Genomic DNA, 27,450 nt, shown 5'->3' with positions numbered 1-27,450 from the left:
GGAATGATGCAGTGAACACAGTGTAGGGTCATGTGTTAGTGGTAATTAAGCTAAATTCATGTAGAGGTGCAATCCGTGTGTACAGATGTACTTGTGGACTTGGCTCTATCAGAGACTGTACTCTTGTATTACTTAGAGTCTTTAAATAAACACAAACCACATATTTAACTCTATTTTTAAAATGCTTTATTTACAAAAAGTTTTGAAAATAAATGAATGCTCCTTTTCACAGGAATGCTCACACACAGGCTCTCTCACACACAATCTCATTCAAATGCACTTTCAGAAAAAAGTATACTTGTCAATCTGTAGAGTATGCATTACAGACAAGATCTGAATATACAAACAGCTGTTAAATCACAGGAAAGGAAAGTAGACCGAAAGTTAAACAGAGATCAGACGTAACAAGAAAGGTCAAAATGATGCAGCTGTGATAAATAAAAGCTTTACACGCAAAAACAATTCAAGATTTAGAATGCAATAAATACAAATGACATTAATGTGACAAAATTTTGGCAACTTACTGCCAAAACTCAATGCCTATACCTATCATAGTGATAAAGTGACAAAAAGATAATATGAAGTTAAGAATATTGTCTCTTCTTTGTATATGCTAAAGCTTCCACATTAGAAAGCTTTAGCATATACAAAGCAAATTGTATCCCTTGTTCCCTCACTGGAACAAGGGATACAATTGTGACATTTTCAGAAAGTTATGGAATGAGTCTTTTAAAACCATTTTCATCAAAGTCATAAGAAAATGTGCAACTTAAACTCTGATCAAAGTATACAAATGACAAACATGTGCTTTAGGACTCCACGGCGTCTGTGACGGGCTCTGTGTCCTCCTTGCTGTCTGAACACTCTGACGGGATGAAGCAGCCCGAGTCTCTGGGACAGTCGCTGTCTTCCTCCTGCAGACTGTGGGAAGATTTGAGCTCCTCCGCATCCCTGACATCATCACCTGCAGCCACAAACCAAACTGAATTCAATTAAATGTCATAATATTCAAATCTGTACTACTTTGCAGAATTGAAGCCATATTTAGATGCGGAAGGGTGACACCGTTTAATTTTAATATGATTTATTGCGATGATAGCGACGCATTATCGCAAATGTTGCTTATTGGTGTCAGACCAGAGGATGTTCTGGTGAGTTGTCACATGACCCAAATACATATGATTTGAAGCAGGAAACTCTAGAAGAAAATATGTCACCTAATTTTTTTTCCTGTAAACTGCAAAAATATTCTTCCTCATTGTTTTTTAAACTAACTAACAGAAGCCGCTAATCCGACTAATCTAGCTCAGCTTGATTAAATTACTGGTGTCTAATGTGAGCTTGGCAGGGTCACGCTGCAGCAGCTGCCATCTGTTTAGTTTCACTGTCAACCAAGCCGAGCTAAAAAAGAAATTACACTGACATTTACTTTGACTTTGTGCACATCTGCTTAAATTACACAAAGTAAAACATGAACGAAGCCACAAAAAAGGCCTGTGGATGTTTTTCCACTGTCATATTGGATTGTTTTGGAAAGTTTTGCTTTCATTCATGCAGGGATTTCTGATAATCAGTCAGACTGCTTCCAGACTTCAGATTACAGGAACACCTTCTGTCATGTTAAGCACTTTCTATCTAAGTAACAGGAAGTCACCAATAAGCTTCTCACAGTGTGCATGATGTATTTCTATTCTCTACGGCACAAATGTCTCAGCCTTTACCTGTTTCTACCCACATATTTACAGAGTGAACCCTTTTTTATTGTCCCACAGAAATAAAGTGACAGAATTACACTTCCATTCATTTTATATTTATGGTAAATATAAAATATTTTTCTTAATTTAAAAAAGAGAGTTTTTATTTAATACAGTCTTTACCTTATCTTGCTGTTTGTTTGAATGCTCACTTCTGATTGGCTAATGAGTAAATTCTACCATGTTTTAACCATAATCAAACAAAGCAGCTCCACATGCTGCTTAAAAGACTTTAGGGATGTAATTGTATTTAATTACTGGACAAAGATTTTGCTGTCTGTACACACACACACACACACACACACACACACAGAGTTATTATTTACTCAGAAAATGTAACTCTCATGACTGCTGGTTAAAAGACGAGAGCCAATTGTACAGTTTTTATTCTTTGTTTTATGGTTGCTGGGACGGGTTACAGACAGGAAATAAAGGGTAGGACTGGAAACAAAGGTTTAGGTTTTTATGTATTTTTCTATTATGTTAAAAGCATTTAGTTTGTGTATAATAAAATGTGCTATTAAATAAAATTGTGATTGACAATAAGTGAGGTAGCTATTAGCTTCTTTAATATACAGTCTCTGTGAAGACTGTATTGTATTTACAGCTGCTTCACATTCAGTGTGGTGTTACTTTCAGGCTTAACATAACACCGATTGAGCCTGCTAACAAAAATTGTTAGTCTCATTTGCTGACTCCTGCATCTCTGCTGCGAGCCAGTCTGTGCAGCCCACTTCTGAATACTGAAACCTTCATGAGAGGATCTTTATTTTTATTTTTCAGAATGTTCATTTTTCAGGAGTGAACTCTTATGAAGCAGTATCTCCCTTGACTAAGTGCTGCATATTGTTACTTGTTAGCATTAGAACCAGTCACAATGATTGCTCGGTGTGTTTCTGACCTTCTGTGTAGTGGTATTCAGCAGCAGTGAGTAGCTTCTGTCTGTGCTCTGGATCTTTGACGTTCAGCTCTATAAGATGTTTCTCCTGCAGGTGCATCAGGGACTCCACTGTTTCATAGCCATTTAGCATCAGTGCAGAAGCATATTCCTAAAACAAGAGCAACCACCGACTGTAAAACTAAAGCACAAATCTTTAAATGTTTTGCTGTCATGACTAAGTCTTTGAAAACTTTGTGATTCGTCCCCTAAACTAAGACAAAAGACCCCAGGTGAGCAGATCTGGTCCTCACCTCCAGATTCAAGCGTTCCAGTAACTCCAGCAGTGTTTTAGGTCGAGGTCTTTTGCACAGCTTCTGCTGTCTGATTTTGGGAGTCTCCTCTTCTTCTTCTTTCTCCACCAAAACGTCGACATAGATGAACTTGAAGTTGCCCACTTTGTTGTTGAGCATGCCTGTCCAAATGCCCATTGGAGGCTTACTGATGATGTTGATGATGTCACCAACCTTGGAAAAAAAAATCTATTAAAAGATGGTTGAGACTGCTTCATTGTTACTGCAGATGTTTCCCTGTCTAAGTACAGCCATGTCCATGTAAAGCGTGGACATGGAGAGTTACCTTGAGTTTGAGGGAGTCCGTGTCATATGGACTGGGAACAAAATCCGTGTGGACTCGAGCTCGGCCACAGAACTGTCCGTGATACGAGCCGTCCTCCTCCAGCCTCAGACTGTCTCTCTGACCAGAGCCATTGGACTCACTGGTCACACCACCTGAACCCACAAACACAACACAGCACAGGAGGATTACACACTCATCTAAGAGTATTACTGGTTAACACCACACATTTATTCACTATGTCTGGGTGTGCATTATGAGCAGATACTTACTGGAGGAGCTCTGGCCACTGTAAAGACTCTCCAAGGAGTTGCTTGCCTGTGTGGAGTTTTTCTCAGCTGGAGGGCTGCTTTCTGTCTCTGCATCTGGCTCTTTGTCTGTGTCATCGCCCTGAAGGAAAGCAAAAAACGACAAGGCCCACGGTTTTAAAAGGCAGCAACGTTACATAAACAGATAAACAGGGACGGAGTGTGCACAATTAGGCAGACTATTCGAACGACTCCATGTAAAAGTGGAGGTGGAGGTGTAGGCTATGAAATTTCCAAAGCTAATCAAAACATCTTATCTTTCAATCGCTGTTTGAGAAAAACACAGATACTGCAGGAAGACACTTTTCGATGCAGATGACAGCAAACAGTCATCTAAATATCGCCAACAACCGCGTCACAGTTTGAGGATGTGGTTTCAGAGGAGATGAAAGTGATAAACAGAGCAGGTTTGCAGTAAGTGATGTCCGTGGCCTCGAATTTGTTGCACGCTGAGGGACTTTTTGATCACTTGCGCACAAATTCTTTAGAATAAAACAGCGCTGGAGAACTAAAGCATTAATGTGTGTATGTGAACGGTCAAAAACCTTATCAGAGTGCTCGGTTAATTGATGTAAAAGTGTGTGTGAGTGATTCAGCGACTCACTGTCTCCTCGGATAAAGACTTGGCATGTTTTTTGCCCATTTTTCTGCGCATGGTCAGTGAAATCTCCTTCATCTTCTTCCGGAGTCCAGCTGAGTTGTTTGGGTCTGAACTTTCACATTCTTCTGTGACCTGTGTGAAGAAACATGGTTTAGTACAAACTGAACGGGGATATTAAGGAATACGACCTAAAATAAAAACAAACAAAAACAAAACACCAACTCTTTTTCTTTTCTACAATTCTACAATTATATTTAGTATTGACAACATGTTTTTCTGTTCTCAAAAAATCCAGTGTGTCGCTTTCAGTCCGCTTTTTAATGTATGAGTGAAAAACCTGCATTAAGTATGGCAGTCTCATGCATCGGTTACACTATTATTGCTATTGAAGTAAATTTTGCTGACATCAGGGTTACAAAAGTGAAAAACAAGCACATCTACAAACCATAGCGGTTCCATTTTCCTTCGGTTTGGCCTGTGATGAGTGATGTCTGAGACCTTCAAATTTGCCAAAGCTTGTGGAGCGCTGTGGGGAAGGGTAAAAAGAGATGTCACACAAAGACGGCTAAACAACGTCTGAATAGCACAATCGTGCTGTGACCCGAGATTTCACAGGCCAAATATAATCAGTTTTTCTTTTAACAGTCTTAAAACATCTAGGACAAGACAAAAACCAACAAGAAAAGAAAAAAAACCCTTCCTTTAAAATCTAGGATTTTAAGTCAAGTACACACTAAATGAGAGCTTGTGTTTTAAACTTAAACGAATACACAAGTACGTTGATAAAACCAGTTTACCCTCAGCGCACTGGTGACACGACAAGCTGCTCTGGCTCAATTTTAATTCTTCCAGTTCCCCCCCCCCCCCCCCCGGGTTTTCATAAAACTAATAGTCAGCCTAATCTCTCCCAAGCCTCCATCATCTCCCCAGCACAGCACCAAAAATAATCATATAAATAAATAATCCCTGGAAATCCTGGTTAAATATGAGCTCCATACTCCTAGACAGCCCTGTGCAGACTGATTTAATTTAATGCAGCTCTGAGTGCACTCTCTGACTGAAAATACACTGGCAGAAATCAAGGTTTTATTTTAAAGACTTTCTTCACCATTTAAAAAATGAACTGTGACATATTCTCCAAAAACATCGCGCTGCTTCCAGCAGACTGTAGTTTTTAATTCAATAATTGGTGATGTTAGATTGAGCCTCATCTTCTACAAATTTGTAACGGAGTCGATGTCACAAGTGAAATTTGGACCCTGAAGCTTTGATCATAATTATTTTCACCCACCTTTGGTTTGCTCCTTGCTTTGTCTGACACATTAGATGCAGCCCTCTGTAACATTTTCTAACTCCTTTTTTTTTCTTTCAAGGTGTTAGTCGGATCTTAGTCCTTTGCTCTTGTCTTTGCTGTACTCCTCTACAGAGAAGTGTTAACTGACACACAGATTATCTGTCTGATGGGCTGGCTGGCTCACTTCCTTAGAACGCACAGGATGTGAGGCAATTCACACTGTTTCTTTCAGTGCAGCTCTGAAAGGGGAAAAATACGAATGCTTATGTGTGCATTTTGTGGCCGGCTCAGCGAAACAACTAGAACCACTTCCAGGAATAGCGGCACTTCAGTTTTATAAATGTGGCATTTGCTTGTTCAAACATCTGTCTTGTATCTGCTACTCATCTTTTAGACGCTGATGGTGAGCCACACCACCATGTTGGTCTGTAACTGTGCATAAGTATGCCACAATCATATACATGTAGCCACTCAACTCAGGTTCAATTATCCAATGAGGCTAAAAGCTTCACAGTGAAAGCTATTTTATGTAGTTCAGGAATAAAAAGAAGACAAAACCTCTTTTGTTTAATTCAATTCTTCTTTCAATATACCTCAAATTTTCCCTTTTATCAGCAATGGGGAACTCTGTTGCGGTAAATGATGCTGGAGTAATTATTCTTCTGAGTTCATTTCCTAATGTGGGGCAGAACGCTTTTGAGGAAGTGTGGATTTATGACAGAGGAACAGCTGAAAGTGGCAACTTTGGTGTGTCGAAATACCTTCCGGTCGACCTCCCCTCTCGGTGTGGAACTGAGGGTTTTTTGGCTTTATGTCTTTTTGGATACACTAAAACAAGTCACCCTTTTTCTAAAATCAGTGACGAATGATAAAAGTTACAAAACTCTTATCTACAAACACACCCACACACTCATAGTGTTTCCACTGAATCAGAAAAGGTGAGGGAGTTTTTAGCCTCCACAGGATTCCACCTTGCCTCTCTCATGTCGCCACATTGGGGATTTGCCATGTTTACACTGCGGTCGGTTGTGGAAAAGGGAATTCTGCAGACCTAAACCTCAGTCTAATCCTGCTGCTTGCAATCAACAACAACAACAAAAGAAACTCATTTTGTTCTAGATCAAGATTTTAAATTTCTTACTTTAGTGGTTTCCTGTCTGATTTAAAAAAAAAAATCCACCCTATCTTCATTGAAATATTTTGTTGAGATACAGTTTTATGCCAAAAGTATATCAAAACTGTTCTGACATGCATTGTGTGCACTGTTAGTTCTGCAGAGCTAATGTTAACTTCCCCAGTGACAAAACAAGAAATAAGCAAATTCAGAGGAAATTAAATTAAAACCACTTCACTTGATTGTTTTCTTTTCTTATCACTATCTCACGGGAAGTTCGTAAAAGGACAAGATAGAGTCTTAACACCCTGCGCCATCTCTGTTTATAGTCCTCTGGGGATTTATTCTCTGTTAAATGACTTTCTGACTCTAAGAACGAATGACACCACAGATCCATGGGGATTTTGTAATCTCTGCACTGGATGGTTGTTTTCATCAGACAATTTTCTCCCTAGTCATCCTGGGCTTTGACAACTGTTTTTGCGTAACACATGGCTCACACGCCACACGTGCTCACCGAGTATCGCTTAGAGTCTAAAGCTTTGAGAGATGTCATGTGCGTGCAAATGTGCACTCCGTTGCGTGATGTTAGCAATGAGCTGCGCAATGAGGAAAATCCACAAAGTCATCAATTTCCACACCTACATCTCAATGTTCAACCAATATTAGCATCTGTAGGAGACGTTTTTAAAGAAAATGCAAAATGTTCTGTATGGGAGGAGGCTGGGTACATGTCAATAGCGCTGACATAGTGACCAGAATTAATTCTCATAGACCACAAAATGTCATCAGCAAGGCACCTAATTGGTCTTAAATGCATTCGACTGCATTTGACAAACCACAGACAACTATCTTGAGTGACAAGACAGATATGAATCCTACAGCTGATCACATGTCCACCACAAAACCCTCAGCTCAGCGTCATCCAGTCAGCCTGGGTCGAAAGGCAGCTGAAACACTCAGAGGAAGTTCTCTTGGGACAACCAATCTGCTGAGTACCTTGAAAAACTGTTGCCATTTTTAGTTCACTGCTCTTTAGTTCAGTCTCAGTACTGTGTGGCAATCAGCATGAAACTTACATTTGGTTCGGACAGGTCCACATCAGTGATAGATCGCGGCACCCTTGGGGGAATCTCAGGTTTACAGTCCTGCTTCAAGCAACCATCCTGGGCCACTACCTGCCGGTGCTCCTGTCTTCCTTCCCACTCCTTCACGTGCGCCGTGATGAAGTCATGGGAGTAGACGCGATACTCTGTTAGAGGCCTGCGGCAGGTGTGCTGTACGGTCCCCCAGGCTAGACTGCTGTCAGCAGGGTTACTCCACCGCTGGTGGTGGGTGGGCGTCGCTCCACCGGGAAGGCTGGCCATGTCAGTGCATCGGCCTGGGGTTGTGTTCTCCTGAGAGGGGAGGGTGGAGAATTTACCCGGGTAGGGCCTCCTGTCTGATCTGTACGGCACTTCGGGAAAGTGGTGTCCCATCTGTGGGCTCATCATGCCAGGTGGGGAGCACACTGAGAGAGGGGACAAGAAAAAAAGTGACTTACAGTCAACAATTCTCACCATTCTCAAACTGGGATCAGACTCAAGTGTAACTTTATTTAACTTAGATGATGCAATGATTTGCTGTTTAACCCTCATCAGAGTTAAACTGAACTGGAAATGACTTAGTCAAATGAGACAGTTCACTGTGAGGATCACTTTACATGTCGAAGCAGTACCGAAAAGAGAGGAGGAAACAGGAGGTTGGCCAAACAGAGTATGTGTAGTATGTCCTTGGCTTTTGTAACCCTCACATCCTAAACCGCTGTGGCCCTCTGAGAGGTGTGAGGATGCCGCAGACACGTAATTTGAAGGTGCTGCAACTCTTAAAAGCAGAAGTAGAATTTAAAGTTGATTACTTTTTTAAAGGGCATTAACTGGAGTTGCCACATAACTGTAGCTGTTCTGCTATTTTGAGCCAAAATCTTTCTTAGTCATAGAGTCATAGAAATTCTAGAAACGTCAGGAAGGACAAAGGCAAGATTTAAAAATAACGATATCATTTAAAAAAAAAAACTCTTTTACTATTGTAAAGTTGTAAGCAATGTTTCTGATCTTTGTTTTAAGGCAGCGGGGTGTAGGTGAAGGTTAGAGTAAATGCTGAAAAATTGAATTTTATTCACTAGTGTTTTAAATAGGTTCAGGAAGAGACTGTGGTTTGGTTTAAAATGCAACAAGTTAGGAGCAACGTCACTATTGTTACAACAGGTCACAGTGGCGACACTAAAGGATGTCCGGTGCGCTATCAGTGACTTTGACTAAACAGTTAAAGTTGAATACATTTTAAATTTACTGATGATTACTAGACATTAATTCTTTTGTATTAAATATACTATAGTGCTTTACACGTTTGCGTAACGAGCTAAAGATACCTGGTTTGATTCTAGAAGGAGACACAAAGCCATTTGGGGTTGTGTCCGGTCTAAAATATTAAACAGCTGATTGCTGTGTTAACCACTGTGAATAAAGGTGCAACCAAGAGTTTGAAATGATGGTTAATGTTGGTGAAAGCTCCTACCTCTGGAGCTGTTTGCTTTCTTTGTCCCTTCTTTCCCACTTTTCCCGCCTGCTTTCTTGCTGTTTTTGGGGTTTCTCCTGACAGCTGCTTTGGACTCTGTTGCCACTCCGTTGGCATGGACACTCTGAAAAGATAAACAAATGCACACACACTCACCATTTAAACACTTTCATTCCAGAACCTCTAATATCCCACACCCCTTAACATTGATTCATTGTGTGTGACCTTCTGGCAGGGAGTGTTTAACAGGCTTGATGAGAGCAATGGAAAATTTAGGGGGTTGAGTTTAGATTCTTTCAGCTGGTCCACTGACTTCTAGTTTAGATCTGTGAGGAGACAGATAGCAAGGGTGCCTGCTCTCTGTTAGAGGGGAGAGCTGTGCAGGACTACTACAAACAGGCAGAGTTGAATGGGTGAGGAAAATCTCATTACCATTAATAGTAATGAGATTCAATTAACAAAGGATAACAGGATTGCAAGATTTGTAAACATTATAAGTCTTTGCAGATATGCGCTCAGCGATCATGTGACAATGTCAGTGTTGTCATAATGTGTTTTGAGGAAGGAAAAATGCTGCTGAACCGGTTTTGGCAAGCTATGCTTTGTTTTCTTTTAACTATGATGGCAATAGGTAGATTGGCCACTGAGAAACCTGGCATGAGGCCTTTAAACCTTTCTAAACACGCACGCACACACAGAGTTTTCACATCCCTCTCTGCCATGTGGTCCAGAGATTACACAGAGAGGTGCACCCCTCTTTGAACCATCTGCACTGTATTAAAACCCAATCAGCATTTGTGCTAAAAGATTGTGCCATTTGGGCCAGCGGTAGCTCTCAGCAAGTCACATCAGGTGGTGGTGTCGGTGCTGTTAAATGCTCTGCTGTGGTGTGTCGAAGGTGCTCAAACATGATGCTGGCACAGATTTATCAGCCTTTTGGGAGCAATAAACTTCAGAGTAGGCATTAAAACCAGCCAACCAAATGAACAAAATGGTCTTAAAACCTAAAACCAAACTGATACCGCTGTGGTACCCACAAAGATCTGAATGCATTGCATGACTGAAACATGTCTGCAGAGAGGGTTTTGAGTGAAACAGTCTAAAAGTGAAACTACTCTTCTAACCTGGCTTGAGGTCTGTTTCTCCTTTTTCTTGGTGCCAGAATGATGACTTCCTTTCCCACCTCTGGTTTCTGTCCTGTGTTTCGTCTTTCGCATCTCTGCAACAACACAATGTGTACACCTGAGGACTTTTTAAGGAATTTGCCTCAATGATTAGCAAATCTTAGAATTAAATTAAACATTCTCTCACTTGTTGTTTTCGACATCATTGCAGATTGTCCCGACCAATGTTAAACATAAGGCCTGGGGACCAGAGTCAGGCCCTAAAATGACTCCAATCTGGCCCACTGGACATCTTTGGAATTTCGCTACATTTTACAGCTTGTCCTGCTGACAGAGACCTCCCTCCATTGCTGTTCATACTACACCAAAGTAACTAAATAATAGGTAAACAATTGAATGATCTACTATAGAAACTCTCCAAAAAGAACTGGGTATTTCCATTAACAGTCTGGACAATGAGCATCCAGAACCTTTTCTCTATTTGTATTCATTTATTTCCTAAAACCCGAGCACAGAGAGTTGTGCTGACAGCATTTTTTCCATTTACTGCATCAGCATTTCTTTTTCATGTAGACAAATTGAGACAGTTTGCTAAAATTGCACTTCTTCTTCTTATATTAAGAGATCTCAGGGTTTAGATTAAATGGGCTGATAAATTACTTTATACTAACAGAAAGGCGAATTTCAATGGTCCCGCCCATTTAAGATCACAGTGGCCGATAGTCTGGGGTCATTTTTTAATGCTGAATTGGGTTCGAAATCCCCACCCTGCCTTTGAGCGTCCTGCTGGGACTCCAGATGAGTGCTGGCATAAACTTTAGATGAGCTTAGCCTCTTTATTTCCTGCTTACCTTCATTGTGATTGTTGGCGATGTGAACTAAATCTTCTCTGCTCCTGGCATGCTGCCACACTGCAGTATTACAGCCGGGAGTGTCTGCCGTGGAGAGAGACGAGCGTTGGAGGTTTTAAAGCGAAAAGTTGGGGTGAATGGAAGCCACTGATAGTAAAATCATTATCAGCATTATGAGACACGGACATAAAGCCTGGTAGCTCGCTGGAAGTTTGAATATAAATAATATTAGAAGCTTCCAAAATACACATTTATTTCATCGCAGTCTACCTCAGGGTTTGTGAAAGGGAGTCAGGGCTGTAACACATGTTGTAAACAGTCATTATGCACAAGTTACACTTTAGCACTAATAAAAAGTGAAGTTTAGAAATTGTTATACTCACCTAGTGTTTCATTATCTGATGCAGATTTGGATATATGTGTCCTAAAAGTAAAATAACAAAGAAATATTTCATTATCTTGGATTATTATTTTTATTTAAAACAAATTAGACATTATTATTTTCTTCACAACACAAAGTAAAGAGCCTGGGACTTCAAAAAGGCAACTATGGAGCACATAAACCACAAAACATGACCACAAGACTGCAGACTCATGCTGTGCAGATGTCCACTGTGTTAAATCTTTCTTTGCGTTTACAGCGTCAACAAAGTTGTACGTTGTCCAAAGAAAGGCCAAGGGAGTAAAAGGTGTTGACCTTGAATCCGCTTAGTCCAGCTAGCCCAAAGCCGTAATCTGCCTTCTGCTGGCCCAACAGTGTGAAGGGTCCTTCTTCTCAAAATACAGTTCTCTGTCAACAAAGCTGAACAATTTATAGATTTTTTTGGTTCCTATTGTGTCTTACGGACGTCAATCCCTCTTCTTTAAGCGCAGCATTCCAATTTATTCTGCTCTGCTGCAGGAAGGATTTACAGTATTAACCCACAGCGAAAATAAACAGGGAGCCTTTCAAGCCATATTATTACTCAATGGGAAAGCTCTGTCACTGGCAGGGCAGCTTTATGCTTTCTGCACGCTCGACCAACAAAAGAAAGAGAAATAAGGCCACAGCACGCACTAGACGAACAGAAGCCTTAATTCCTTCCAGGATTACTTGATGTTTTTAATACAATTTTCCTGTCTGTTCGAAGCGGAGTGACATACATAATATGTGGAGATAGAGCAGATTGAGCTTCGAGCTTAAAGCATTGTAATGTGGGGCATATAGGACGATCTTAACATTCTTGAGTAATTTACGTCTGAGCTCACCTTCTTTTCTTCTTGTTCGAGTTGGCTCTCTGCGTCTGAGGCATCTCCTGAAAGAAAACAAAGCATTTAAGGCTGTCTGTACTAAATGAGCAACTTGCCACATTCAACAAAATCCTCCAGCTGATTCATGTAGAGATTCACTGAAACTGAACATTTGGCCTCGCCTCAGAGGCAGCTGTCAACTGGCTCTGCTCATCATTTAATAATCAGCTTTATTTTTTTTAGGTTCAATCTGGTTACATGTCACAGCTCCTCAAGGCCGTGACCCCATACAATCTGGTCATGATTGTTCACAAGCCCGCACCGCTCACAGTCTGTACAACATGCTTCAATGTACGAGATTTTCATGACACACACCATGGATATAGATCTTCCAGAGCCTCGCCACTTTGTGCCATCATTCAGCAAGACTGCCGGGCTGCAGGAGCGGCTGCACGAGCGGCTGGAGGAGCGGCTCGGGACAGGCTGTGGTGGGCCGTCGCTGGAGCTCTGCACCGCCTCGTACAGGCTGTCCATAGATCCCTCCTGATGCCCAGTGGACAGACAAAAAGACACACAGTTGTTAGAGGGCTGCAGTTTGGCAGCCGGATATGAAATTCATCTGTTTCCATCCATGTTTCCAGCACATAAATCTGCATTTCATTGTAATCAGATGCAAAATATGAAAATTTTAGTTATGAGGATTTGATATGACTGCAGGGAAATGTCACCAATGCTGCTCCAAAGCTCCTTTAAATTTGCTTGTCAACCATGGATGAGGGAATTTCGACAGAACTGATTTCAGCGTGGATTAAATTTTGTTTGATTCGTTGGGATTCCTTCTAGGAACGCATAACCAATTTCTCTCGTCAGCTCATCTTGACTGTACTGTGACGTCTCATCGGTGTACATGATAAAAGATAGTGCAGAGTATTGATTTTGTATTCTTTCTCTACTCAACCATTCCTGGTTAAACCAAACCACAAAATTCTTAATGAGTGGTCTGAGACAGAACTGGAGTCCTCCATCTTTTAGAAAATCAATCCCTGACTCATATGACTGTGGGCCAATAACAGGTCTTTACAGAGTACTCAAAATGTAAGATGTAGTGCAAAATGGTTTAAACAAAAAGCTTCCAAATGAAGTGTAAGTTCCTGTATTTGCAGGGGAACAAGTGTGTATTTTGAGATGCTGCTGCTTTGCTGCTGTGTTTGTTTTTTCTCTTTTCTAGATTTCTACCTGGGTTAACGGGCAGCACGAAAACTTGCTGTATGTGCTATTTGAGCAGAGTGGTTAAAAGGTGCGACATCCGTTAGAGATTCTAGGCAATGATGAATCAGTCTGATCATTTGTAAACATCCCCAACATCTGTGCAGAGACAAGTTTAAAGTATCCAACCCACATGTCACATCCCCACGTGCAGCATGACAGCTGCAGGAGCATCTGAGGTACCCATGTGTATATTGTGCACACGTGTGTATTCCTGCTTCTTATCTTAGCTTTTGTGGCTTCATTAATAAACACTTTTAACAGCACTTGTAGGCATAAAGAAATTAGTCAGTAATACATAAACCAGGGCTTCAAAATACATACTGTAATAAAAGAACTGCTGTGAAATGTTGCTTAAAACTTTATGGCAAACAAAGCTTAAAGTTTTCAGACAAAGGAAGATAAGAAGACAAGGTCGGTGTCAGGAGGACTTGTCTAATGATCAAACTTTCTGCATCAGGTTATCAATGATCTATTTACCGAGAAGATGTAGCAGCAACCATTCTCATTAGATTAGTGCCGCGCTTTAGCATCATGTTTTGCTTCTTTGTAGGAAAACTGCGATTAAAAACCTAGATAGACACTCTGTAGCTTCCCACACATTTAGGTATGCATAGTGTGTTATTTATTGATCTTCACGATATATTTCTTGTGGCTAACCTCAGATTTGCAACTCAAGTTTCTCTTTTACTCTGCGACTCACACACAGACTGTTCTGTAAAGAAGACAAATGCATGCATCTTACCAGAGAAAAGCAGAAAAGGTTCATGTTGGCTGCGAGGTCTCGGGTTCAGTTTGCTTTGGTGCGTCAGATGGAGGACAAACAGCGAGCCGAGTGAAAGCCAGAGGCTGAAAGACACAACAGCTCAGTCTGAGGCCAGCCTCGGTCGCCTGCTGTCTTCTCAGATTAATACCACAGTGAAATCCCTCCACTAATCCAATAGATGGCCCACCATTACTCTAGCAGCTAAAGCAGGATTCACTCTTGACAAGCCCACTATTGGTGGATCAGCAGACTCTGTCTTTGTTTTGATTCTTTTCTTTTTTTTCCAGTAGGGAAGCAGCGAGCAGCCATGTTATTTATTTATTCTGACCTAAGTGAAATTACAAAAACAAAAATTTACAGGTAAATTTCCTCATTAAAGGCAACTTAGGAAGACTTAAGACTAAAAAGTCTTTTGCCTAAATAATATTATCAATCATAAATATTAATCAATAATTATGAGGATCACTGGTAAAATCAAGGTAAAATTAATCATTCCATTAAGAACAATTGACTAGAGATGACATTAGTTTTTGAGATCAATAATATATGGATGTATAAGCAGCGTTTTCATGCGTTTTATTGGAAAAGTCATTTTCTTATATCCACTTTACTCCAGCGGTGCACATTGTATACACTGGACTGATCATAAAGGTCATGGTTTAAATCTGGGCACACTGAGCTGATTAACGGAGTGCAAGAATAAACATCTGGACCTGCTGGGGTAATCTTTAAAACATATATTTAAAAAAAACAAACATATCCTGTGATTCTGAGGCAACACACAAAAACCCAGATTCAAGACTTTTTATTGTTATTATGCAAACTGAGGCATTAATCTCTGCCATGATGCAAGGTAAGTAGTGGAATTTCAATACTTTCTGTCATCATCATCTATAGCTTTAAGTGCTAAGATGTGTTCCTCCTTACATCAGTGGGAATTTAATGTAGGTTTTATATCTATCTGTAACGCTGTAATCAGTTAGCACTAATACAAAATTGAAACCAAATGTAGTAGTAATGTAGTAATTAACCACCTGCATCTTTATACTAGTCAAATTACACAGGCCCATAAACAGATTGTTTACATAAAGTTACATCAAATACTACTTACGGTATGCTGTCATGGATGTGCTTTAAGTATATGTAAGCTGTGCTTTAATGTAGCAGTTGGAGTAGTTTTGAAGTTGCAGTTTATTTTTCACAGTTATGGGGAGATTATTTAAATACATGTGCATTGTATGTGTTAAAATCTGAACTTGAAGGTAATAAATGTAGTGAGGTAAAACAATGTGTATATCTGTGCTTGGCTTAACAAGTTAGGAATTTAAAGACAGCATAGCAAAAGGGAATGTAATGTGTGGAAAAAAATGCACTTGAAAGGAGACTGTTCATCTGTGACAACCATGCCCTCAGGCAGGTTTTTAGACAATAAAACAAACACTACACTGAGCGCGCTGCACACAATTTCTCACGTGCTCAGTAACAGCTCTTTCCTGTGTGGGCAACAGCTGCAGGCAAGTATTTTTCCACAGCTTTGAAATATTTAAAGTAACTTTTTGACAAACCACAATAAATGTAGGAAAGTTTTCACATATCAGTTTGTGGTGAGGCACAAAAAATATAAGGTTATTTTTGCATGCAATGCATTTCTTCTTGTTGTTTTTTGTTACCTAGAGACTAATCGATCATCTCTCTGGAGTGGTTCAAAGCGCACTAAGTTGTAACACATGAAGTGTGAAGTTGGTGCTCTTTTAATCCACAAATCATACTGTCTGAGCTCCTCTAATGCAGAGCAGAAAACAGCTGGAGAGATTAAAAAATATGACCTATATTTTCACAAACATGAAAATAAAAGAAGTACTTCAAAGAAAACGACGTGATGCTGAAATGTATTTTGCTGCCTTTCAGCTCATTTCGATTAGTCATGTCACTGTTGTCTTCTAGTGTCAGATGTTGTGGTGGTTATGCCTTTTGCACAGCAAGGTAAGCGTAATAATAACAAGTCCTAAATGAACCACATACGGTAATCACTTCGTGGCTGACTTCAGCCAACCTCCCATGATTTAATGAGCCTCTTTAAAATGGCCTTCTAGTCTGTATACAGTTCTGCAGTATTTTTATCTCTCCATCAACAAAACAATGCACAGTGCAGCAGTGCATTGTTTCTGAGAACAAGTCTGGCCTGTTGCATACTGTGGGTTCTTAACAACAACAGGTGTGACATATCTGAAAACAAAGCAGGATGCGTGAATGCTGCTAGGCGAGTGACCTGTGCCAACCACAAGTGTGACTGTGTTTACATGCATGTAAAAAAAAAAGGATTAAATGAAAAATCTTAAATCATTTGAGCATCGAATCATTATAGACCTCATGTTGAACCATTAAAAAGAGATGTTCGTTTTATGGTCCGTGGTTATCAGCTCAGTTTCACCTCACCCAAACGAAACCAGTGAGGGAGTCTTACAGTGGCCACATGGGGCCGTGTGAAAATGTATGAAGATTTTAATGTGTGAAACAGGCAAGACACTTGTGCCCTGTAAGAAAAGACAGCTGGAACAAATAGATTAAGACAACAGCTTTTAATGGTTTTTTTTTTTTTTAGCAGTTTAAAAAAATAGTCCAACTTTTATTACAGTGGAGATAGACAGTGACCCACATAGCATTGCTTATTGCTCTGACCCACTAAGTCACTCAGGAAAGGATTAAGAGGGTGTGGGTGTGTTTCGCCCTGCTTCCCACATCTATTCATTAAGAAAAACAAAAAAATACAAGAAAATCCATGACCGTAATCACCAGTCATGTATTTGGGATCATAATGAATGAGAGCAAGTCAAACTCTAATCAAGTGTGCGTGATTTTGATAGATTCCGTTTGGGTAAATAAACAAATGACATTGCATTCAGATTAATGTAATTTCATTTTTTTCATTGTATTTGATTAAGCAGAAAGTGAAAGTGAACGGGAGGGGTGCTTCAGGCCTAGCACAAATCCTCTCTGCAACAGGTTGTGAAATAGTCCTCAGCACAGAACTCCTCACATGATCGAGAAATTCTGTCACCTGTTTAAAAATAAAAAATAAAAATACAATCACTATACCATCACACCATTGTTGGAATTGTATTATTTTACATGATATATGAGCGCACATATTAGATCATGAACATGAGAACAAACAAAATGAAAGTAGAAAACAAATCCTACGCACCATTCAGGCTGGTTTTACAGTACTGCGCTGACAGTGGACAAACTGTCTCTGTCTTACAGCTTGTGTCATTTTCATCCACACAGATGTAGCAATTGAGAGTGAGCACTAATTAAAAAAAAGGATAAAATCCATCAAAACATGTTACAATACTAAGACAACAGCCTTCATCTCAGTCAGGAAGTCCAGGTGTAATCAAATGATTCCCTCAGATCAAACCTATTTTCTAGCCCAATCAGAAGTTTGCTTTTAAAATGGAATATAAGCTAGAATGACAAGGCCTCACCTTGGGTGCTACACAGCAGCACGAAGAGCAGCGTAAGCAGCAGGACCTTCATGTTGTCAGATGGTATGTGGATAATCCTCCCGCTCAGGTACTTTTATACTAAAACACCACATACCAAACTACAACTCAGTCATGCACTTCCTTGTGATAAATGTGCCAGTAAATTATGTCTAATGTTTTTGTTTCAACTCTATTGTCTCAAAGAAGAAGAAAGCGAAAGACTTTTTACAGTAACAGATTAACGTGGATTTTTTTTTTTTTTTGCAGTGTGTATAAGAGCTCCTAAAGTCTAGTTCAACCTGCTACTATGAATTATTATCAGTGTTGCTATATTTACCTTTCGATTTCTCTGATGAGATCTGTGATTAGTTTTGATCTATCTATTTGTATTTCAAAACACATATCCCACATCGAGAGAACACCTTTTCAGTTTTGTCCTTGTTTTCTTATCACCCAGTGCTCAAGGTAACTCTGCAGTGCATTCATACTATGAAATGAGAGCACACTATTTGGGGGTCATTTTCTAAAGATTATTTTTAAAATCAATTTCTTTACTGGACTTTTTATCGTTCAGCTTTCAGCCTGTTCAGTTTAATCATGTCAACTGCTTTGTAAGGCTTTTTGAACGGTTAACACAAGAGTGATGTGAGCTAAACGCGAGTCAACATACAATAAACAACATTTATGATATGTAACAGACAATAGGCTGCACAAACGATGGACACAGCAACAGAAGCATCACCAGTCTGTTTGTTCTAAAGCACTTAGTTTGGCATTTCAGGTGTTCCCATAGGAACATAAGCCAAATGTGACCATATTTGGGGAGTTGCGTCTCAGTAGGAATTCACCAAGCAGCAAACTTCACAGCTAAATAAAAAATCATGTAGTGGCTTCAAAGGCTTCAAAGTGAGTCGATCCTCATACATGCCAATGTTAAAGTTTTACAACATTAAAAACATATATTAACAGGATGATCTATCTGATTCTCTTTGAGCAGGGCTGGACTGGGACAAAAAAAGGTTGGTTTTAACCAGTTGGTACAGCTTACTTTCGATGCACTGAAGCATGTGACAATTAAAAGTCACACTTAAGCTCAGGTGTGGGGGGCCTCAAGGGCTGGTGTCCTGCAGGTTTTAGATGTATCCTTGATCCAACACAGCTGATTTATATGGCTAAATTATGGCTCAACATATCTTGAAGTTCTCCAGCTGCCTGGTAGTGAACTAATCGTTTGACTCTGGTGTGTTGACCCAGGGTGATATCTAAAACCTGCAGGACACTCGCCTAAGGGCCTGGAGTTCTTCACCCCTACTTTAGCTATTAGAAGTGGACAAAAATCATTTGCTAGAAATTGTACTTTTTTCCATCTTTTTTTTTTTTGCCTGTCCCGTTTGGCTCTTTTGCCATCAGAATTGTTGTCTAAAGGCAAAGAAAGATGCCCAACGGATTTACTTTAGCAAATTGACCATCCCAGGCTTGCCGTAATGGTCCAGTTGATTCACCTTTTATTGTTTATTTTATTTTCACTTACTGAATACGGGACAGACTTGACTGGGGGAAAGAAGGGGAGAAAGAAAGAGGGAAAGAGAAACAGCTGAGAAGAGGGACGGGGGAGAAGGGCAAAAGACAAAAACCAACAGAATGGGCAGAAAGAAAAAAAAATGCATATATCAATCACCTGGATCACCTGCTGAGAAATAAAAAAGAAAACAAGCAGAAGAGAACAAGAGTAATAGAATAAACAACATCACAATGATATATGGGAATATGACAGTAAATACTAAATGTTAAACATTATTGTGCAGCACATAAGATCAACAGAACACAGTGTGCTTTGAGGTAGGAGCCAAAAAGGGTGTAGTTTGTGGGTGTGATCACCCGTGTGTACACCTGTGAGCATGGACGCGCTTGTTTTTTTTTAAAAGGTTCCTTCATGTAATGATCTGCTAGAGGGTGTGGGGGGGCCACAGCCCCGTCCTCCAGGGCATGAAGCAGGTATGGAGGAGATCAAGACTCCAGACATCCAGAGGCCCCCAGAACACAAGAGACCAAGGAAGACCAACAGAGGGGCAGCCACGCCACTGTCCCAGTAAGAGCTGAGGAGAGTCCCAGATGAGGGCTCACTCAGCAGCCGCGGAGCAGAAGCCAGGGGGAGTTGCAGTGACGCGCCCGTGAGCTCCGCCAGCAGCCAGCTGTGCCTGAGTGACCGAGCCCCAGGCCGAGAGGCCGGGGGCACCCCACCTCCGAAGTGGCCCGAGCGAGCCCCAGGCTCCAGGCCCCGATAAAGGTTCGGGGCGTGAGCCGGTGTGTACCTGGACGCCCATCCCTGGACACAAAGAACCACCAACGCACCGATGTCTGAGGGAGTCCGCCACTGGCAGGGGAAGTGGTGGTAGGGGGAGATAGGCCTCCAAACCTTGGAGGGCCTGAGATGGCCCCAGAGAGGTGGCGTCTGACACCCAACCTGACATACTTTTTTCCATCTTTTGTTCAAATACAAATCCTCCCTGCAAAACCGTCCGGGAAGGGGGGAGAATGACTGAACATTTCATCGTTAATATGTAAGTAGGAGTTAATGATTTCGGATCCGAGGGATCATTAAGATACTCCACACTTAACGGTCTGCTGTTAATGATGCCATTGACTTGTAAAGGAGTGTTCTTAGACTAGTTGTATCAAGCCTATTTGAGGACTTGTCTAGCATTGTTGTTAGTATGCTTCATACTGTCCGAATTTGGCGTTCCCAGATACCTCCCATATGGCTAGCTGATGGAAAATTCATTACAAATTTTCATAGCTGTGCGGTTCCATCTTGTCGTCAACCAACAAGAGTTTCTGAATTTCCATCTAATGATTTTATTTGTGGCATTACAGCTGCACAGCCAGCAAACTTTCTCAACTCACTTCCATCCTTGGAGCTTATTTAAGGCTAACTGTGAAGTTTGTCTCTAAAGCGTTTTCTGTAGTGAAAAGATCTCCGAATAGCTTTTCCAGCACTTCCCAAGCTGAGTTGTATGCTTCATCTCTGTCCACTAGGAGAAATCCTTCAACCGCTCTCTTTGTGGGTCTACCGAGTTACTTCCTGAGATAATAGTCTTTCATTCTTTGAAATGTTTTTTCTTTCAATCATGGTTTCAAATGACAACTGCCAGACTTTAAACTTTAGAGGGTCATCAGTTTGACCTGAACCACTTTTAGACCTTCTTGATTTTGACCTTGATTTGGTACTTTGAGATCCTAAGCACGACCCAACATCTGGCCATGGCTCTTAATCACTATCTGCAAAGTCTCCTTGTAGCTGTTTTTCAGCTCTTTTAACAATGAATGAGGAAAGTGAAGTACACTACTTTGCGCTTTGCGTCTGAATCTGCAGTTTGTATTTGGTGTATCCATCCATCCATCTTCTTCCGCTTTATCCGGGGCTGGGTCGCAGGGGGCAGCAGCCTAAGCAGAGAAGCCCAGACCTCCCTCTCCCCAGCCACCTCCTCTAGCTTATCCGGGGGAACACCAAGGCATTCCCAGGCCAGCCGAGAGATACAATCTCTCCAGCGTGTCCTTTGGCGTATTTGTTCATAAATGGTTTGTACATCTCTGCAGGTGACATTATGTTGTTAATCACCTCATTCAATTCGCGCTCTGAAAGTTTCTCCTCTTGATCTCTTTACCCTTTTCAGTGTTCTTACTCTTTCACTTTTACAAACAGTCTGTAGTTAGAATCGAAGAATAATCCTTTAATTGTCCCACAAGGGGAAATCTGGTTGTAACAGCAGCCAGAAAGACACATATACAAATAAACAGTACACAGGACACGGAACAGAAACATACACAATTTTTTCTTACATATTTACATCAAGGACAATGGTTACTATAAACAGAGTACTGTACAATTCCATCCATCCATCCATCCATCTTCATCCGCTTATCCGAGGTCGGGTCGCGGGGGTAGCAGCCTAAGCAAAGAGGTCCAGACCTCCCTCTCCCCAGCCACCTCCTCCAGCTTGTCCGGGGGAATACCAAGGCGTTCCCAGGCCAGCCGAGAGATATAATCTCTCCAGCGTGTCCTGGGTCTGCCCCGGGGCCTCCTCCCGGTGGGACATGCCTGGAACACCTCGCCCAGGAGGCGCCCAGGGGGCATCCTTGCCAGATGCCCGAACCACCTCAGCTGGCTCCTTTCGATGTGGAGCAGCAGCTGCTCTACTCTAAGCCCCTCCCGGATGGCCGAACTTCTCACCCTATCTCTAAGGGAGAGGCCAGCCACCCTTCGGAGGAAGCTCATTTCCGCCTCCTTGAATCGCTACCTTATCGTGGTGGAGGGGTTTGTGTGTCCCAGGGATCCCAGGGGCTATGTTGTCTGGGGGCTTTTGCCCCCTGGTAGGGTCTCCCATGGCAAACTGGTCCTGGGTGAGGGACCAGACAAAGAGCGATTCAGAAGACCCCCATGAAAAGAATATCGAGGGAACAGTTTACCCTGCCCGGGATAGGGTTACCGGGGCCCCGCCCTGGAGCCAGGCCCGGGGAGGGTGCCCGAGGGCGAGCGTCTGGTGGCCGGGCCTTAGTCCATGGGGCCCGGCCGGGCACAGCCCGAAGAGGAGACATGGGCCCATCCTCCCGCAGGCCCACCACCTGCAGGAGGCGCCATAGGGGTCGGGTGCATTGTGAGCCGGGTGGCGGCCAGGAGCGGAGGCCCTGGCGGACCGACCCCCGGCTGCCAAGACTGGCAATAGGGACATGGAATGTCACCTAAAAAAAAAAAAAAAAAAAAAAAAAAAAAAAAAAGTACTGTACAATTATTAAATAAAATAAAATTAACTACAGATAAGAGGCAAACCCAGGTTGTAGTGCGAATCGGTTGATTAAATTATTGCAGTTACAGTGCAGATGTAAACATCTATGTTTGTTGGGAGCAGTTTTGATTGTACAGTCTGACAGCTGCTGGGAGGAAGGACCCGCGGAAACGCTCCTTCATGCATCGAGCATGCAGCAGTCTGTCACTGAAGGAGCTCTGCAGTTCAGCAACATTTACATGCATGGGGTGGGAGACTCTGTCCATCAGAGATGTTATTTTGGCCAGAGTCCTTCTATCTCCCACCACCTGCACTGGGTCCAGGTTGCATCCCAGAACAGAGCTGGCCTTCCTGATGAGTTTATCCAACCTCTTCCTCTCAGCTGCCGATAAACTGCTGCTCCAACATACTACACTATAAAAAATGACAGATGCCACCACAGAGTCATAGAAGGTCTCCCTGTACTCCAAATGACCTCAGCCGCCTCAGCAGGTAGACTCTGCTCTGACCCTTCCTGTAAAGGGCGTCAGTGTTGTGGCTCCAGTCCAGTTTATTATTCAGGTGAACACCCAGGTACCTATAAGAGTCCACTATCTCAATGTTCACTCCCTGGATGTTCACCGGTGTCAGTGTGGTGAGTCTGCATCTCCGGAAGTCCACCACCTACTCCTTGGTTTTCCTGGAGTTGATCAGCAGGTGGTTCTGCTGACACCAGTCTACAAAGTCCAGAGTCCACTGTCTGTATTCTGAGTCGTCCTCACCTGTGATGAGGCCGACTATGACAGAGTCGTCAGAGAACTTCTGTAGATGACAGCGTGGGGAGTTGATGGAGAAGTCTGCAGTGTAGAGGGTGAAGAGGAACGGTGCCAGCACAGTTCCCTGTGGGGCCCCCGAACTGCAGACCAGCATATCAGAGACACAGCCCTTTGTCCTCACATTCTGTGAGGTAGTCCAGTATCCACTTGGACATGTGGCGGTCCACTCCTGATAGCTCCAGCTTGTCTCTCAGAAGTCGTGGCTGGATGGTGTTGAAAGCACTGGAGAAATCAAAGCACATGATCCTCACAGTGCTTCCAGGCTTCTCTGGGTGAGTCAGAGCTCGGTGCAGGAGGTAGATGATGGCGTCCTCCACCCTAATGCCAGGCTAGTAAGCAAACTGCAGCGGCTCCAATGAAGACCTCACCAGGGGGCACAGATGGTTCAGAACCAACCTCTCGAGGGTCTTCATCAGATGTGATGTCAGGGCTACCGGCCTGTAGCTGCTGAGGTCCTTGGGATGGGAGGTCTTTGGTACCGATACCACACAGGATGTCTTCCACAGCTGTGGTACTTTCCCCAGGAACGATGCTGGGGGAGGGGTGGGTGGTTGATCAAACCTATTAAAATATTTATTTAGGTCATTCACCCAGCCCAAGTCTCCTGCACCCTGTGGGGTTGGTTTTTGTCCTGAGATTGTCTTCAGGCTGTTCAAAACCTCTCTGATGTTGTCCTGTTGCAGCTGCTCTTCCATCTTCCTCCTGTAGTTTTCCTTTCCTTGCCTTATCTTCCATTTCAGCTTCTTCTGGACAACTCTCAGCTCCTGTTTCTCTCCAGATATAAGGACTCTCCTCTTGTCCTTGAGGAGAGCCTTAATTTCAGGATTTATCCATGGCTTGTTGTTAGAAAAACACCGAACCTTTATGCTGGGTATGGTGTTGTCCACACAGAAGTTCATGTAATCCGTAATGCAGTCTGTGATGCTGTTGAGGTCATCCTCCAGGGGGCTGCAGAGGTTGTCCCACACAGTAGAACGGAAACAGTCCGTTCAGTCTCTGCCGACCATTTCCTTACTGTGCGTTTCACAACTGGTTCTCTGTGTACTAGAGGTTTATACACAGGCTGGAGATGAACCAGGTTGTGATCTGAGCCCCCCAGGGGAGGGAGAGGTGATGAGCTGTATGCCTCCTTGGTGTTGGCATACAATAAGTCCAATGTTTTATTGTCTCTGGTGTGGCAGGTGACATACTGGGTGAAGGTGGGGAGAGTGGAGGACAGGGAGATGTGATTAAAGTCCCCAGAGATCAGGAAAAGGGTCTGAGGGTGCTGTGTTTGGAGTCTGCTGGTTACAGTGTGCAGGACCTCACAGGCTGCTGCAGCGTTAGCAGAGGGCGGGACATACACAGCTATCATAATCATGTGTTAAACTCTCGCGGTTCTCTCTAGCAGCTCAATGTCCTTACAGCATAGCGTCTCTTTGATAGATAAATGCCCAGAGTTACACCATCTATCGTTCACAAACACAGCCAGACCCCCTCCTCTCTTCTTTCCACTCTCCGTTGTTCTGTCGGCCCGGATCTGATGAAAACCATCCATGTTTACGTGTGAGTCTGGAGTTAGCGCGGTTAGCCACGACTCTGTGAAGCACATCAGGCTGCACTCCCTGTAGCTCCTCTGATGTCGGGTAAGAGCCGCCAGCTCGTCTACTTTATTGGGGAGAGATCTCACATTCCCCATAATAATAGATGGAATTGCTGGCCAGTACCTCCTAACTTTACTGCGACGCCCGATCCCGGCCTGAGTACCGCGTCTCTTCCTCCTCACCTCGCAGGGGATGTTGGCTTGCTCGGCGGTAGGCAGGGCAGCGGAGGCCCAGAGGGCTAACAGCTGATCCCTGCTGAAAACAATGGGAGGTCGGACCTCCACGCGCTCTCTGGTCACAGATGCGGTAAAAAATGTAATAAAGAACACGATTGTCCATAGAATTCTGAGCTCCATTGTGGGGAACAGCAGTCCACAATAGAAAAACAAAAACAAGAAACACAAGAACAACAAAGAAGCATATATTAAAGAGAAAAAAGGACTCGGTCAGGTCGGAGCTGCTGATGCTGGCTGCCAGCTCGGAGTGGTGCCGGAAGTTATATTATATATAGTTCTGTAATCTGCTCAGCAGTATTGCTCTTCATGATCATTGTCAGCCATCTTGTGAGTCTAGTTAAATGTCAGTCAATGCACTAAGCTTTGATTTCAAAATACTTCTTTAAATTTGTAACTTATACGTAACTTGAGTATTACTTTGGCATTACTGTTACTATATACTTTAGCTATAACGACTTTCATTCTTAATATATGTGTACTTTAACTTGAAGAACTTTGTAAACTTCACATGTAATTTTACCTTATACAAACACACAAAACACTTTCATAAACTACAAAGCATCACTTTGAAGTACAGTAGAAATTAAGTAACCTTTGACAGATGTGTTATAGAAATTCGCTGTGGATTTAAACCACTCTTACTCTACTTTTAACACTGCCCTTTGTTAATTTCCAATTTACTCCAGTTATATAACGTTGTTGCTATTGTGCTTGGCTGCTTGTGAGTGGTGAGCTTGTGTGATAGCGACCTCTTGTGTCGCACCACTGCACCGTCACACACCACTCTTCTTAAGTCAGGGGTCAGCATCCTTTTCATTTCAAAGGGCCCCTTTTCCCCCTGCTGCTACAAAACCTGTCTAGAGCCTAAAAAAAGAAAGAGCCTATAAATATCTAGAAAATGAGTTGTTGTGTCGTGTAAGCTATGGAAATGTAAATAAAAATGCTTATTTTTAGATTTGATAAGACAATGAATCATCAAAGCTTTATATCGGAAAAAAGTATTTGTTAAAATGAAGCCAGCTACGTGAGTCCTTTCCATAATAATTGAAAATTAGGAAAGATGGGCAACCAACTTGAAAATTACAGTAAACAGATTTGAACCTAAGAAACATTAAATCACTTTTAAAAGCCTTGTACATTCAGTGAATAGTCAATGCAGATATTTCATAAAAAAAAACAAACTGTTAACAGAACCCTTTCTTGTTGTCTTTATAATAAAAAAATGACTTACTTGGACTTGGACTTATAAGACTTATAAGAGCCACAGTGGAGGGGCCGGTGAGCCACATGTTGCCTAGGTGCTGTGGAATATTCAGTTTTCTACACGTAGGTAACAACCTATCAAAGCAAACACTTCATTTTTTCTGAGACAGCTACATTAATAATAATGAACATATATAATTCAAAACAAAATCATAGAGGCCAACTGGGTATGTAAAAAATAATAATAATTTAGGTATACGTGAATCACTTCACATGAAACTCAGTTTTGCCACAGAAAAAATAAAAACTTTAGCCTACCTTGTGTACGTTTCTGCACTAGTAACAAAAGAAATATTGACCTTTGCGCTGAATAAATTGTGTTACTAAAGTGTAAACTAATAAAAGTTAATATGCAGCAAGCCTAGAAAAAGTGAAAAACTCCACAGCTGCTGAAACTCACTGCCACAGACACTGGTGTTATACAGTGTAGGCCGCAATAATTAAAATCATTATATCTCAGATACTGTAGCAGCACAAACGCTAATTTTACCTGCACAAATCAGCACAAACGTAGCACTAAAAAAGTAGACCATTTTGGTTTGTTTTGGAGCAGTCTGGGGGGATGGTGACCTTTGAATGACCTATAAAATAATGTTTAATATCTCAAAAACCGTAGCAGCACAAACGCTAATTTTACCTGCACAAATCTGCACAAACGTAGCACTAACCGCTCCGCCTATTTACCTTTACGTTTCAAGTGGGTGGGGGGTCAGCTTCACTCTGCTAAATAATAGTATAGTCTTGTGGGTTCTGAAATTAACATATAAAGTAATGTGAACGCCACTGGCGGTCCTAGCTTGTTTGGCGCCCTGGGCGAACACTCCCTCTGGCGTGTTTGTTGGTTTGTTTTTATTTTGTGAGTTGGTTATTAGATGCTGCTCCAGCCGGTCAGAGAATCCCCCGC

The 27,450-nt window shown here is 42.1% G+C and overlaps 1 protein-coding gene and 1 long non-coding RNA gene across 3 annotated transcripts; both read right to left on the bottom strand.

Moving 5' to 3' along the window:
• Positions 1–163: 163 nt before the first annotated feature.
• samsn1a (SAM domain, SH3 domain and nuclear localisation signals 1a) lies at positions 164–14,518 on the bottom strand. The gene is made up of 15 exons (XM_082502849.1): positions 14,357–14,518; positions 12,721–12,888; positions 12,364–12,410; positions 11,499–11,539; positions 11,116–11,199; positions 10,265–10,359; positions 9,141–9,264; positions 7,664–8,094; positions 4,622–4,702; positions 4,180–4,308; positions 3,540–3,657; positions 3,271–3,422; positions 2,946–3,158; positions 2,656–2,803; positions 164–964 (listed from the first exon to the last, which is right to left on the bottom strand). The coding sequence occupies exons 1-15, from the start codon at positions 14,378–14,380 to the stop codon at positions 810–812; spliced, it is 2,010 nt and encodes a 669-aa protein (XP_082358975.1). The 5' UTR covers positions 14,381–14,518; the 3' UTR covers positions 164–809.
• Positions 14,519–16,941: 2,423 nt separating this feature from the next.
• On the bottom strand, positions 16,942–26,529 carry LOC309688347. 2 transcript variants are annotated; one of them, XR_014271050.1, is made up of 4 exons: positions 26,515–26,529; positions 17,866–17,964; positions 17,583–17,687; positions 16,942–17,435 (listed from the first exon to the last, which is right to left on the bottom strand). It is a non-coding gene; the product is annotated as an uncharacterized lncRNA (long non-coding RNA). The 2 variants fall into 2 exon arrangements; XR_014271051.1 differs by lacking the exon at positions 26,515–26,529 and having other exon boundaries at positions 17,866–17,965.
• Between the last annotated feature and the right edge of the window lie 921 nt (positions 26,530–27,450).

Source organism: Aulonocara stuartgranti, assembly GCF_965226115.1.
Source record: "Aulonocara stuartgranti genome assembly, chromosome: 14".
In the NCBI taxonomy this organism is placed as follows: Eukaryota; Metazoa; Chordata; class Actinopteri; order Cichliformes; family Cichlidae; genus Aulonocara; species Aulonocara stuartgranti.
Note: the sequence above shows the minus strand (reverse complement) of the source record. Positions and strands in the feature narration are given on the sequence as shown.

Bases quoted from the DNA above. Each gene is read 5' to 3' on its own strand.
- samsn1a (XM_082502849.1), bottom strand. From the start codon at position 14,380: ATGAACCTTTTCTGCTTTTCTCTG. The intron at 12,411-12,720 runs GTGTGTGTCATG...GTTTTCTTTCAG, and splicing joins CTGGAAGATCTATATCCATG to GAGATGCCTCAGACGCAGAG. The intron at 965-2,655 runs GTCAGAAACACA...TTGTGGCTGCAG, and splicing joins TGAATACCACTACACAGAAG to GTGATGATGTCAGGGATGCG.